This window comes from Periophthalmus magnuspinnatus, chromosome 8, assembly GCF_009829125.3.
Source record: "Periophthalmus magnuspinnatus isolate fPerMag1 chromosome 8, fPerMag1.2.pri, whole genome shotgun sequence".
NCBI lineage: Eukaryota > Metazoa > Chordata > Actinopteri > Gobiiformes > Gobiidae > Periophthalmus > Periophthalmus magnuspinnatus.
In genome coordinates, this window is record NC_047133.1 from 333,758 (window position 1) to 347,500 (window position 13,743).

General features: G+C 47.6%; 1 protein-coding gene across 1 annotated transcript in view; it reads right to left on the bottom strand.

Moving 5' to 3' along the window:
* Positions 1 to 2,269: 2,269 nt before the first annotated feature.
* Positions 2,270 to 13,743, bottom strand: part of LOC117374714 (junction plakoglobin-like) — a 13,887-nt gene continuing 2,413 nt past the window's right edge. The window contains exons 2-15 of the mRNA XM_033970902.2: positions 11,284 to 11,502; positions 10,735 to 10,970; positions 10,258 to 10,496; positions 9,085 to 9,286; positions 8,387 to 8,531; positions 8,096 to 8,199; positions 7,488 to 7,607; positions 6,875 to 7,093; positions 6,441 to 6,593; positions 4,667 to 4,786; positions 3,976 to 4,126; positions 3,787 to 3,908; positions 2,468 to 2,501; positions 2,270 to 2,391 (exon numbers count right to left, since the gene is read on the bottom strand). Coding sequence (XP_033826793.1) covers positions 2,270 to 2,391; positions 2,468 to 2,501; positions 3,787 to 3,908; positions 3,976 to 4,126; positions 4,667 to 4,786; positions 6,441 to 6,593; positions 6,875 to 7,093; positions 7,488 to 7,607; positions 8,096 to 8,199; positions 8,387 to 8,531; positions 9,085 to 9,286; positions 10,258 to 10,496; positions 10,735 to 10,970; positions 11,284 to 11,502 — 2,186 coding nt within the window. The remainder of the gene's footprint in view (positions 2,392 to 2,467; positions 2,502 to 3,786; positions 3,909 to 3,975; positions 4,127 to 4,666; positions 4,787 to 6,440; positions 6,594 to 6,874; positions 7,094 to 7,487; positions 7,608 to 8,095; positions 8,200 to 8,386; positions 8,532 to 9,084; positions 9,287 to 10,257; positions 10,497 to 10,734; positions 10,971 to 11,283; positions 11,503 to 13,743) is intronic.

A 13,743-nucleotide genomic window follows, 5' to 3' on the forward strand; every position in this document is an offset into this window, starting at 1 on the left:
TTTCTCATGTGTTTTCTCGTGTTTTCATGTGTTTTCTCATGTTTTCTCGTATTCTCTCATGTTTTCTCATGTGTTTTCTCGTGTTTTCTCGTATTCTCTCATGTTTTCTCATGTGTTTTCTCATGTGTTTTCTCATGTTTTCTCATGTTTTCTCGTGTTTTCTCGTGTCGCTCCTTTTCTCCTCTGGCTGTGGAAATGCGGACACGGGGAAAGAGAATTGAGTCGTACCCGATGATTTAAAGCAGACCCAATGTTAAATTGAATAAACCTGCTGATCAGGGCCCTAAACTGAGCCGCCCAAAGCCCGACGGTCCAGACTGAGGCTGAGGTTGACTTCTCCAGACTGGAGCTCACCACACTCTGGTCCAATCCCTGCTCCAGTTTCCTCTGGTCCTCTTGGAATAATTTAAACTGGAAAACAGCTTTCAAAATGTACTTCCTTTTTTGTTTTCTCTAAATTTTTGTCAGCTTATATTTCATGAAACACTTTTGAACTGGGATTTAAACTCCAAACTTTGCTGCTCGGGTCCATCTCGTCGCGACGGCGTAAAAGAACTGCACACTGTATCATGAGAGTAAAACATGCCACACTGAGCGCGCTGCACCAGGAACAATACTCAAAGTTCTGTCCACACACAAAACATGTCCCGGAGAGAACACAGTGAAACTAAACAACAGGACGCCGAGGTGCACTCCTGGCCCCGCCCCTCACAGTGCGGCTGCTGCAGATCCACCGTCCTGTGCGGTTCTCCTGAAACACAACAAGCACAGTGTGGAAAAACAAATATGAACAATACTAAAGCCAAATGTGGAACTTTTCTCATCAAACGTCCGCCACATGCTCGTTTCCATGGAGATACTTTTACTTTCCTTGGAATGTTCCACAGTCTGGTGTTAAACTTATATATTTTATATGGAGAGACCAGTCCACTCAAAAGAATAACATCTCCATGGAAACAGGACGGTCCCTCAGCTGTAAAGTTACATAGTGCACCTTTAAGGTAAGGTTATACTTTAATAATGCCTCAGGACGGAAATTCACTCTCTGCATTTGACCCACACTTGGGTCAGTGTCTCTGGGACGACCCGTCAGGAGCAGTGAGCCCCTCCAGAGTCTGGAACCTGGACCTTCATGAGGAGGATCAGGTTTGTGGCGATTCATATTCTTAAAATAATTATGTCCAAACTTATAAGAATATTATATAATTAATTATACTAAATGTAATAAGGACATTTTAGCATTAAAATACTACATATGTTTGAATATGTTTAAATATGTTTAAATATGTTTAAATATGTTTAAATATGTTTAAATATGTTTGACTGCACTAGAACAACAGACGTCTGGTCTTAACATTTACATATTTTACTGTGGTTTATTGTGATTTTCATATCAGTACACACAGTACTTACACATAGTACTTACACACAGTACTTACACATAGTACTTACACATAGTACTTACACACAGTACTTACACACAGTACTTACACATAGTACTTACACACAGTACTTACACACAGTACTTACACACAGTACTTACACACAGTACTTACACATAGTACTTACACACAGTACTTACACACAGTACTTACACACAGTACTTACACACAGTACTTACACACAGTACTTACACATAGTACTTACACACAGTACTTACACACAGTACGTACACACAGTACGTACACACAGTACTTACACATAGTACTTACACACAGTACTTACACACAGTACACACAGTACTTACACACAGTACTTACACATAGTACTTACACACAGTACTTACACACAGTACACACAGTACTTACACACAGTACTTACACATAGTACTTACACACAGTACTTACACATAGTACTTACACACAGTACTTACACACAGTACACACAGTACTTACACACAGTACTTACACATAGTACTTACACACAGTACACACAGTACTTACACACAGTACTTACACATAGTACTTACACACAGTACACACAGTACTTACACACAGTACTTACACATAGTACTTACACACAGTACACACAGTACTTACACACAGTACTTACACATAGTACTTACACATAGTACTTACACACAGTACTTACACACAGTACTTACACATAGTACTTACACATAGTACTTACACACAGTACTTACACACAGTACTTACACACAGTACTTACACACAGTACTTACACATAGTACTTACACACAGTACTTACACACAGTACTTACACACAGTACACACAGTACTTACACACAGTACTTACACACAGATACCTGTTAAAGTGGCTGGGGATAGGCCTGGCAGGGGTCAAAGGTCAGGTCAGGCAGGTATGGCTCTTGGAGGTCGGGGTCCAGGGGCACGTCTGTGTAGCCGTATGTCGGGTAGGGCACGGCCACCTCTGACAAACACACGTATGTGCGATCTGTTAGCGTGTTGTCCAAGGATTTGCCTTTCAAATAAAGCTGAGGTCTTACCTTCAGCGAGGTACGTGGGCTCCAGAGAATGGGCCTGATCGCACAAAACACAAACAGTTAGATTCACAAAGCTCCACACACATGTTTGATCTTTAAACACAAGTGAATCCATAAACAGGAAAAAGCTGCTGTGTTCATGGTTTGTTACTTTGTGCTTTGTTTGGAGAATGTCGGCTCAATATGTAAAGTTTCCATCACTGGAAATACGGCGTTTTATCAAAAGATCAAGTCTGTTTTTGGTGAGAAATGATTATTTTAAGTCTGTATCTGCTTCTCACTGTCGTGTCATTTTCTCTTGTTTCTTGTGTCACACCTCGGCTGATCCGTATCACCCTCCCTCTGGGAGCTGTTCCCTCCAGGGTCCAGCCCCCTCAAACAGGGCAGTACTTTAGAGAGAAACTCTTTATAGTGTCCCATGGTCATATTCACGTGGTCCTGTTCTGTATCGTTCTAAAGCTTCAGTGAAGCTTCTGTCCTGTGAATGTGACATGTTTAGTATCAACACCTGCTTAAATTAGTATTTAGTTTTAATAATAGTTTTAGTGTAGATTAATATCTGATTTTCGAGACGTCAGACAACCTGAATCTGTACGTTCACATGTCTGACCCCTGCAGACCCATGTCCCAGCCACTCTGTCCACAGGGTCACTCTGTCCAGAGGGTCACTCTGTCCACAGGGTCACTCTGTCCACAGGGTCACTCTGTCCAGAGGGTCACTCTGTCCACAGGGTCACTCTGTCCAGGGGGTCACTTTGCCCAGAAGGTCACTCTGTCCACAGGGTCACTCTGTCCAGAGGGTCACTCTGTCCAGGGGGTCACTCTGTCCAGAGGGTCACTCTGTCCAGAGGGTCACTCTGTCCACAGGGTCACTCTGTCCACAGGGTCACTCTGTCCACAGGGTCACTCTGTCCACAGGGTCACTCTGTCCACAGGGTCACTCTGTCCACAGGGTCACTCTGTCCAGATGGTCTATTATGGTCTTAAAATGTCATTTTATCAGGAGATATGCACATACACAGCCATATTTTTACATCTTTGCAAACATATGTAATATTTGCACAGTTAATTAACAAATTTAAAAATGATCTACATTTATTTTACTTCTTTGACGGGAGCCTTTCTGCTGATGTGGCCCTTGGTGAAAATGTGACATGTTATTGATTTTTCTGGAGTGTTTCATTGAAATAAAAATGTTCCATGTGACACTTGTCTCTACTGGTCAGATCTGTGGAGGGATGAGCCAGTTTAAGAACAAGTATGTATGTAATAAAAAACATCCTGGGGTAACAGGACTCTTCTGCTCAGTAGCGCCCCCTTACCATGTCCCAGGCCACCGGGTCGTGCTTGAACAGAGAGTGGGTGAGCTCCACAGACACTCTCTTCCTGTAATCTGAACTCTTGTCCTCAGAGATACGGAAGAGCACAGCGGCGGCGTACGTGGCTGCAAACACACAAACACACACCATTACACGTGCATTTAACACGTTCATCCCTCCACGCGGCCGTACCTATGCCTTCGTTGGGGGAGTGGAGCAGCTCCATGAGCGGCGCTGAAGCTCCCTCTGCGTCGATGAGCTCTGCTGACTGTTTGTCCAGGGCCAGTTCACACAGGACGCCGGCGGAGACGCGCTTCACGTTCTCCACATACGAGTAGAGAAGCTGCACACAACAGAGTGACACGTTAAGAGTACGGAGGAGGTTTGAGAGACGTCGAGGTTCAACTGCAAAGAAAATAGAGTGAACTGGACAAAAGTTTGAGTGGATATGGTATTTGGACTTAAAGCCACTGTATGTAACTCTTTAGTCAAAAATATAAAATAAAATAAAAGCATGTTTGCTTGTGTTGGTTTTTATTGCTCTTAAAAGCATGTGTCCTTACTCTGAGCTGGCTTGCCTCTCCACAAACCTGACTCCAAAGAACTCTGTCAGACCTGAACGAGCCTCTTGGGAGAGTAAAAAAACATGTTCCTTCTTTAAACTTTTGTCCCGTAGACAAAATTCAACACATAAAAACTAAGACACTCAAGTTTTGTGTTGTTTTCATTGACAAAGACGAGTTTTGGTCTGACTCTTGTCCAGTCACACTTCAGCCTCAAGTCAAAACCGAATAATAAAGTTCTATTTTTCTCATTGATCTGAAACATGAAGGCTCCAGGACATGTTTCAGTCGACAGTGGTTCCCAGGGGCAGAGTACAGACCTGCACAAACAGAGGGATGGTCTGCATGCTGGAGATCTCCCCTCGGTTGATGGGATCCCGGGCCAGAATGTGCAGGGCCCCGGTGCAGCCCTCCACGATCTCCTCCATGCGCACGCCGTCCTGAAGCACACAGGTTTATTCAGAGCATATATGTACTGTGGAGCTAATTCTACAGTTAGAGTCTGTTTTTACTCAAAACAAAAAGGAGACATATTGTGCAGAATTGACTTTTTAGCCCCTTTAACTTTGATATAATTGTTTCCCTTCTCATTTATCCTCTGAAAGTTTAGAGTGATTCATGCAGGTTTGACTCGTCTTTATACTTCTGTTTTCAACACGTCACTGCTCTGATCGACCCTCGTTTTCAGATCAAAGTTATTTTGTCTTTCACCATCTTCTTCAGACTGATGTGCTGTGACTCTGGTGACAGATCTACGGGTTATGGTGTTTCCTTTCAGCAGACACAGAACAAAAACACTGGGACACTGTTTGTCATGATGTCTGCATTTCCTGTCCTCCTGTGCTCTCTCCCCTCCCCTACCTGTCTGAATCTGAAGCTGGGTGGAGTTCCTGACTCCTCCCGCACGCACCTGGAGTGCATCATCGCAATTACCTTCACCTGCTGCCGAGTATTTGAGGGCTCGACAGAAGACACTCGGGGCCAGACCGTCCACGTATCAATGTGATGCTCCAGCTTAGTTTTTGCATTTTGTTTCCTGTCTGCCTGTTACTCATTGGAGTTTTTCCTCCTTCCAGATTCCTGCTCTCGCTCGTTCCTGCTCCTGCCTCTGCGCTCCAGCTCTGGTACAGTCCACCCCTCTGCCTTGCCTCCTGTCCCGTCTTGGTCTCCGGTTGCTTCCCGTCTCTGGCCCTGTCTCACGCTCTCTGGGTTACTCCTGCTGGGTCTTCCCTGGTCCTGTCGTGCTCCGGCCCTGTCTGTCTCCATTCCCGCTCTGGACAGCCCCTGCTTGTCTTGCCCTGGTCTCACCCTGATCCTGTCCTTGTTCCAGTCCTGGTTTTCCCGTCCCTGCTCTGCACCACACCCGTCTGGTCTGTCTCCCGCTCCCTGCTCCCCGTGTGTGTTAAACGAACTATTAAACTGTAAATAAACACTGTCAACTCGCCCTGAGTCTGCGCTCCTTGGTCCACACCTGCACTAGCCGTTACAACTGTTCACCTGTAGATGGTGCTGTTGCTCCTACAGGTCTGAAGAACCAAATCCTCTGTAAATCACATGACCACAGCCCATGTGACTCAGAGGAAGACCAGGAGTGGAAATGTATAATAAATAAAAACTGGTCTGATCTTTAATAACACCTGGAGTTGTTTTAATAATGTACTTTATGGAGTGATCCCTCGCTCTGGATCGATTTATGGACAAAAGAGTCAAACACCAGCATCATAAAGTACAGCTTAATATGAACATTTAAGACTGAAATGACGAGTCTGACAGCAGCAGATACAGAGAGAGGAGCATTTTTCAACAAACTGGAGCAGGAAGTGCATCTATGATCACTTCCTGTTTGGAATGTGGCAGCTAGCATGTTAGCCATGTCCATTTATATAAACCGTTTATGGATGAACACAGTGATTCCTCCATTGTGGGACAGAGTTTCATCTTCCTCTCTGTTTGGACTTGTACTCTGAATCACTGAACGTGCCTCATGTTACACACAAATATAACCAAAGATACAATACGTTAAAATAATAAAAATAGAATAAAACTTCTGCACATTGTTGATTACATAACCATTATCTGTTAAAGTGTTTGTACCTTGTATGTCTGCTGGGAGGAGGAGTCGTGCCGCTGAATGTCCTGATGTGCCTTTAGCAGCAGATTGACTAGTCGGGGGATGGCGCCCGCCTCCCTGAGCGGGGCCTGGTTGGTGGGACACAGTGCTAAGTTTCGTATGAGGCCGACAGTCGCCTAAAAGAGAGAAAAACGAAATATAATAAACACAATGTGACACTTATTTTGTAACACTTTTAATTACTTTGTGTATGAATTGTGCTGTTCAAATAAATTTGCCTTGTCTTAAAATTCTCAAGAATCTATTTTTGCGTAATACAAGGCCTTTAAATATAATTTAAACTGTTTTAGTGACATGAGTCGTCAAATCTGTCAAAAGACGAATAGTATCTGACAGCAGCTGTGTCATGTGTCTGCCAACGCCAACGCCTCCACCACGGGCCAGTAGAGCGGCTCACCTTGACCACGGGCCAGTAGTGCGGCTGGCCCAGCAGTTTGACCACACAGGGGATGCCGTAGTGGAGTCGGACAGCGTTCTGGGCCAGCTCCGCCTCCGGGTGTCGGGACGTGAGGTGCCTCAGGGCGCACACCGCAGGCTCGGCCACGTCCTCTTTCTGTCCCGCCCGAAGCACAGCGTGGATCAGCGCCTCCACCCCCCCGAACTGAGTCACCAGAGTCTGAAAACAGCAGCTACGTCAGCTCAACAGAGAAATAATGTTTACTCAAGTGATTCAAGGTAAAGCCAAATGTTTAGACCTCAGACTTTATTTTGAACAACTCAAGGATCAAAATGAGATGAACACAAGTGTTTATCATTAACACACACACTGCAAGATGCAGGGTTTGTGTGTTAAACATGAACATGTCCTGGGACTCCCGTAGGGGCCCTGAGACTCCCGTAGGGGCCCTGGGACTCCCGTAGGGGTCCTGGGTCTCCCGTAGGGGTCCTGGGACTCCCGTAGGGGCCCTGGGACTCCCGTAGGGGCCCTGGGACTCCCGTAGGGGTCCTGGGTCTCCCGTAGGGGCCCTGGGACTCCCGTAGGGGTCCTGGGACTCCTGTAGGGGGCTGACCTTGTTGCGTGCGTTGTTGCAGGTCAGGTTGGACAGGATTCCCGTGGCACAGGTCAGCATGTTCACATCGTCCGAGCCGAGCTGAGTGACCAGGATCTGCAGCAGACCGTCCAGACCCTCCTGAACACAGAGTCACAACAGCACTCAGTCCCACTAAAAGAGCGCCACCTACTGAAGCACCACACTCGGTTCAGTCTGCTCATTTTTAAAGGTACACTAGGTAACTTTTCTGGTCCACCACCTGCTTCTCTCCAGGGAGATGTCACCACTTTGCCTGGAACGTTTGGCAAAATTACATTTAAAGAGGAAATATTTACTTCTGTGGGGCATTAACTGTAACACATATTTAGATCACCGTGTTTCCTTTTATTGTTTTGAAAATGCTGTATTCATCCAAAACAACATATTAACATGTTTAATAAGTTTAACTTTTGTTTTTAACGCCGAGTCCTCCCTTTGCTCTCTGTGCTAAGTCACCTCCCCTTCACATTACGGCCCGTGTGTATCCTGCTATGAAACGACTGCACATCGCATCATGATGGATAGAAACCCTCCAAAAGTGACACAGTTCTCCTTTAAAGCAGGACCAGAGGGAGCAGGACACAAACCTGTTTAGTAGCAGCGTCGGAGAGATTACGAAGAGTCCACAGACAGTTCTGGATGAGTCTGTGACTGGAGCCGGTCAAGTGCTGCCCCAGAGCCTGCATCCCTCCTGCAAACAAGGAACACAAGGAAACTCAGGGAACACAAGGAAACTCAGGGAAAACAAGGAAACTCAGGGAAAACAAGGAAACTCAGGAAACAGAAGGAAACTCAAGAAATATCTGCACTAGGACAAGACAAATTTTTCTCAAACACACGGATAGCGCTCGGGTCCAGTGTCCGAGCGTCCCACACACCTGCCTCCACGATGGCGGGCTTGTTGCTGGGGCACACAGACAGAACCTTCAGCACACGGCTGGTGGTCCACAGCAGCTTCTCGTAGTTGTAGTTCCTCATAATGAACACCAAGGTCTCAGGGCCTCCGTTGGCGAGGATGATGAGCTGACAGGACGACACAGACACGTTTGGACATGAACTGGACCTTATGTGGCAGATGGAACGTTTGCATTTAGTATTTGAGCATTTAACCAACTAGATCTAACTGTGTCCCCAGATGTGAGGGAAACATGCTCAATCAAATATTCCTCTCCAGGTGTACCCTGCTCTCCAGGTGTACCTTGCTCTCCTGGTGTACCCTGCTCTCCTGGTGTACCCTGCTCTCCAGGTGTACCTTGCTCTCCAGGTGTACCTTACTCTCCAGGTGTACCTTGCTCTCCTGGTGTACCTTGCTCTCCTGGTGTACCTTGCTCTCCAGGTGTACCTTACTCTCCGGGTGTACCTTACTCTCCTGGTGTACCTTACTCTCCTGGTGTACCTTGCTCTCCTGGTGTACCTTACTCTCCTGGTGTACCCTGCTCTCCTGGTGTACCTTGCTCTCCAGGTGTACCTTACTCTCCTGGTGTACCCTGCTCTCCGGGTGTACCTTACTCTCCTGGTGTACCCTGCTCTCCTGGTGTACCTTGCTCTCCTGGTGTACCCTGCTCTCCGGGCGTACCTTGCTCTCCTGGTTGGCGTAGGACAGTAGTTGCAGACAGTCTGTGGTGATGGCTAGAAACTTGGGGTTGTTCTTTTTCAGGAGCGGCACCATCCTCTGGAGACCGTCGGCCAAACGCACGGCCATCTTGGATCCCTCCTGGTGCAGAAGGAGGTTGTGGAGCGTCGTGATGGCGTAGAACAGCACTGACTCCACAGACGAGCTGCAGGACAGAGACACAACAAATATACAACAAATACACAATAAATATACAACAAATACACAACAAATACACAATAAATATACAACAAATACACAATAAATATACAACAAATATACAACAAATACACAATAAATATACAACAAATACACAATAAATATACAACAAATACACAACAAATATGCATCAAAATAAAGTCAGTCGTAACTTTTAAAGGAATCACCCAAAACTGACTCCTTTGAGCTTTAAGTGATGTTCTAACGCTGTTCCCTCCTCAAAAACAGACCTGGAGTTGTGTTTTGTTTCATTCACATGTTTGAGTCACACTTTATTATTAGTCTGTAACATCTCCAAAGCTCAAAATGCGACGTTCCACCTTGTGATGTCATCAAGTGGTAGTTTTCATGTTAACTCCTCAGTCCTTCAGTCGAGATAAGAGACAACTCCAGGACTGAAATGATTCAAATGATTCTAGTGAAGGTGGAGTTTAAAAACACAGTGGAGCACTTCCTGTATCACCACATGATGACATCACAAGGTGGACCAGAGTGTTTTCAGTGTGAGAGAACTGTAGAAGACTGTAGTTGTTTAAATCTAATGAGGTCATAAACATGGAACATAACTGTGACAGAAGAGCATAAGGGAGGCTGAGATATGAAGCTAGAGATATGAACCCGTCATGATGGGACCTCCTCATGATGGGACCTCCTCATGATGGGACCTCCTCATGATCTCCTTAGAGTGAGGCTTTCCTGTTCACCTGCCCCTCCTGGACACAGACCTTTGAAACCTAATCTATCTATCCATCTATCCATCCATCCATCCGTCTATCCATCCATCCATCTGTCCATCCATCCGTCCATCCATCCATCCCTCCGTCCATCTGTCCGTCCATCCATCCATCCATCCATCCGTCCATCGTGGCGACAGAACAAACATCAGTCCAGTCTTCTCTCTTCTTGGTGGTGACTGACCTGAGCATATGGACCAGAGCGGGGATCCCTCCTGACTTGAAGATGAGCTCGAGTCCTTCTCTCTGGTGCGAGAGGCTGTGGAGGACGCTGCAGGCGCATCGGGCCGTCTCCACGTCCACGGCGGCGGTCATGGCCTGCACTAGCGCCTCCATCAGGACAGGAGACTGCACCAGGACGCGCCGGCTCGCCTCCTTCCGGGTCAGCTGGTTCACGATCAGGGCGGCTTTGTTCACCACCACCTGGAGACACGAGCCACACAAATGTTATATGTTTAGTTAAAGATACACAGTGTAACTTTTCTGGTTGAGGACATTGTTTGAGCACAGACTGTTCTTGAACCTGGACCTGACAGAGGACATGTTTGCTTAGTTAAATCCAGGTGGTGACTTTTTTTTTTGTCAGGGAGTGTAACACGACCGTTCAAACGTCGTCCCGCCTCTGCTCGCTCTGGGACCTCGTGTTTCTAGAGGCGCTCACCGGGTCATCGTCCGACAGCAGTTTGGTGAGTTCAGGCACGGCTCGGGTGGCCAGCTCCGCGTCGTCCTGGTAGTGGATCAGGTGCACGATGGCGTTCTTCAGGAGCTGCGAGGGCTCGGCCAGGCGCTGCACGTGGCTCTGGGCCCCGTCGGAGTGAACCCCCTCCCCGGGCGCCAGCGTCTCTGGAAACATGGCGGCTCTGACCCTCTGCGCTCGGGTCAGAGAGAGCTGAGGATCTGAAGAACAGAGAATATACAACGAAATGTAAAGAGAACACAGACTAAACATCTAAACTCAGGTACAGTTCAAACAGAGCGAGGAAGGACGGACGTGTTTCTTTTATTAAGTTTTAAATGAATATTTAAAAACATAATGACCCTCAGGTGGATCATAATCGTCTTATTCAGCGACACCAGAGTTTCCTCTTGAATCATCTGGACCTGCCTCTTCTCTGTTTTGCACCTGGTAAATTTACACTAAGTTTTTTTCTTTTTCGTTTGTGTGAGATTTTAGATTCTCTTTAAGGACTTTACTGACAGACCCTCTGACCTGTGTCCATCGTCCCGGCCGGTTCCCCGTGACCCCCCGGAGCGTCGCTGGAGCAGGCTGACCCCGCTGACCCCGCTGACCCCGCTGAGGCGCTGGGGGGCCGGGGCTGGCTGCTCTCCTCATCCTGAAGCGTCGTGGCCCCCGACTGGATCCCCGAGTCTGAGGTGTAATACGTCTGCTGCCACTCGGTCACTTTGGCCACGCTGTCTGTGCTGACCACTGCACAAACAGAGCAGAGGTCAGACTGAAGCACAGGGCAGAGGTCAGACTGAAGCACAGAGCAGAGGTCAGACTGAAGCACAGAGCAGAGGTCAGACTGAAGCACAGGGCAGAGGTCAGACTGAAGCACAGAGCAGAGGTCAGACTGAAGCACAGAGCAGAGGTCAGACTGAAGCACAGAGGTCAGACTGAAGCACAGGGCAGAGGTCAGACTGAAGCACAGAGCAGAGGTCAGACTGAAGCACAGAGGTCAGACTGAAGCACAGAGCAGAGGTCAGACTGAAGCACAGAGGTCAGACTGAAGCACAGAGGTCAGACTGAAGCACAGAGCAGAGGTCAGACTGAAGCACAGAGCAGAGGTCAGACTGAAGCACAGAGGTCAGACTGAAGCACAGAGGTCAGACTGAAGCACAGAGCAGAGGTCAGACTGAAGCACAGAGCAGAGGTCAGACTGAAGCACAGAGGTCAGACTGAAGCACAGAGGTCAGACTGAAGCACAGAGCAGAGGTCAGACTGAAGCACAGAGGTCAGACTGAAGCACAGAGCAGAGGTCAGACTGAAGCACAGAGCAGAGGTCAGACTGAAGCACAGAGGTCAGACTGAAGCACAGAGCAGAGGTCAGACTGAAGCACAGAGCAGAGGTCAGACTGAAGCACAGGGCAGAGGTTAAATGTTTTTAAAGGTGAAAATGAGCCGTCCACTGTGACCCTAAAGTGCAGCCTCAGACCCTGAGTCTATAGAACAAGTCACTGATCTGAGAGCAGCAAAGTCAGACTAACGTCAAAGTAAACGACGCGTTTGTTCACACGTGTTTGTTCACACGTGTTTGTTCACACGTGTTTGTTCACACGTGTTTGTTCACACGTGTGTTCAGTGACATGTCGTACTGTCGGCTTCAATGAAAGAGCCACAGATCCACCTGAGTTCACACACAGATTGTTTTGTTCTGAATTATATTTGATGCTCGGCGTTTTGACCCGACAGGATGTTATGGCCCAATGTGAATTTATATTTACAATATTTGTCATTCAGGTAAAGTGGGACACTCAGACGGTGTTTTAAATATGTTATAATATGTTTTATGTGGATAGGGGGAAGCAGAATCCCCGTAAGGCCCCGGGCCCAGACGGTGTCTCTCCTTAGACACTGTGCGGAGGAACTGGCTCCTGTCTCCACGGACATTTTTAACACCTCCCTGGAGTCATGTCACGTCCCAGCCTGCTTCAAGCTGTCCACCATCGTCCCCGTCCCCAAGAAGCCCAGGATCACTGGACTTAATGACTACAGACCTGTGGTGCTGACGTCTGTAATCATGAAGTCATTTGAGGGAACCTACGCCAGGATCCTGTTTGTGGACTTCAGCTCTGCGTTCAACACCATCCTCCCTGCTCTGCTCCAGGACAAGCTCAGCTCAACGTGCCTGACTCCACCTGCAGGTGGATCACTGACTTCCTGACGGACAGGAGACAGCGCGTGCGGCTGAGGAAGAATGTCTCGGACACTCGGACTATCAGCACAGGATCTCCACAGGGCTGTGTACTTTCTCCCCTGCTCTTCTCCCTGTACACCAACTGCTGCACCTCCAGCCACGACTCCGTCAAACTGGTTAAGTTTGCGGATGACACCACCCTCATCGGACTCATCTCGGACGGCGATGAGTCTGCTACAGGAGGGAGGTGGACCGGCTGGTGTCCTGGTGCAGCAGAAGACAGTGGAGATGATCGTGGACTTCAGGAAAGTCACAGCCCCCCTGCCTCCCCTCACCCTGACGGACTCCCCCATCACCACTGTGGACTCTTTCCACTTCCTGGGCACCTGCATCACCCAGGATCTCAAGTGGAGCCGACCATCAGCTCCCTCATCAAGAAAGCCCAGCAGAGGATGTTCTACCTGCGGCAGCTGAGGAAACTCAAGCTGCCGGTCCAGATGATGGTGCAGTTTTACACTTCCATCATTGAGTCCATCCTCACCTCCTCCATCACTGTGTGGTTCACTGGGGCCAGGGACAGAGACTGCAGCACATTGTGCCTCTGCTGAGAAGGTGATGCTGCTCCTTCCATCTCTACAGGACCTGTCTCCAGGACTTCATTCAGTGTTCAGAGTTCATGTTTTATGTGGACAAGTTCATGTTTTATGTGGACAAGTTCATGTCTGAAGGTCCAGATAAAATCAGAGAAAGACACAATAAGGAATTAAAAAAAAAAAAAAAAAAAACAGTCAATGAAACAGGTCCATGTTCCA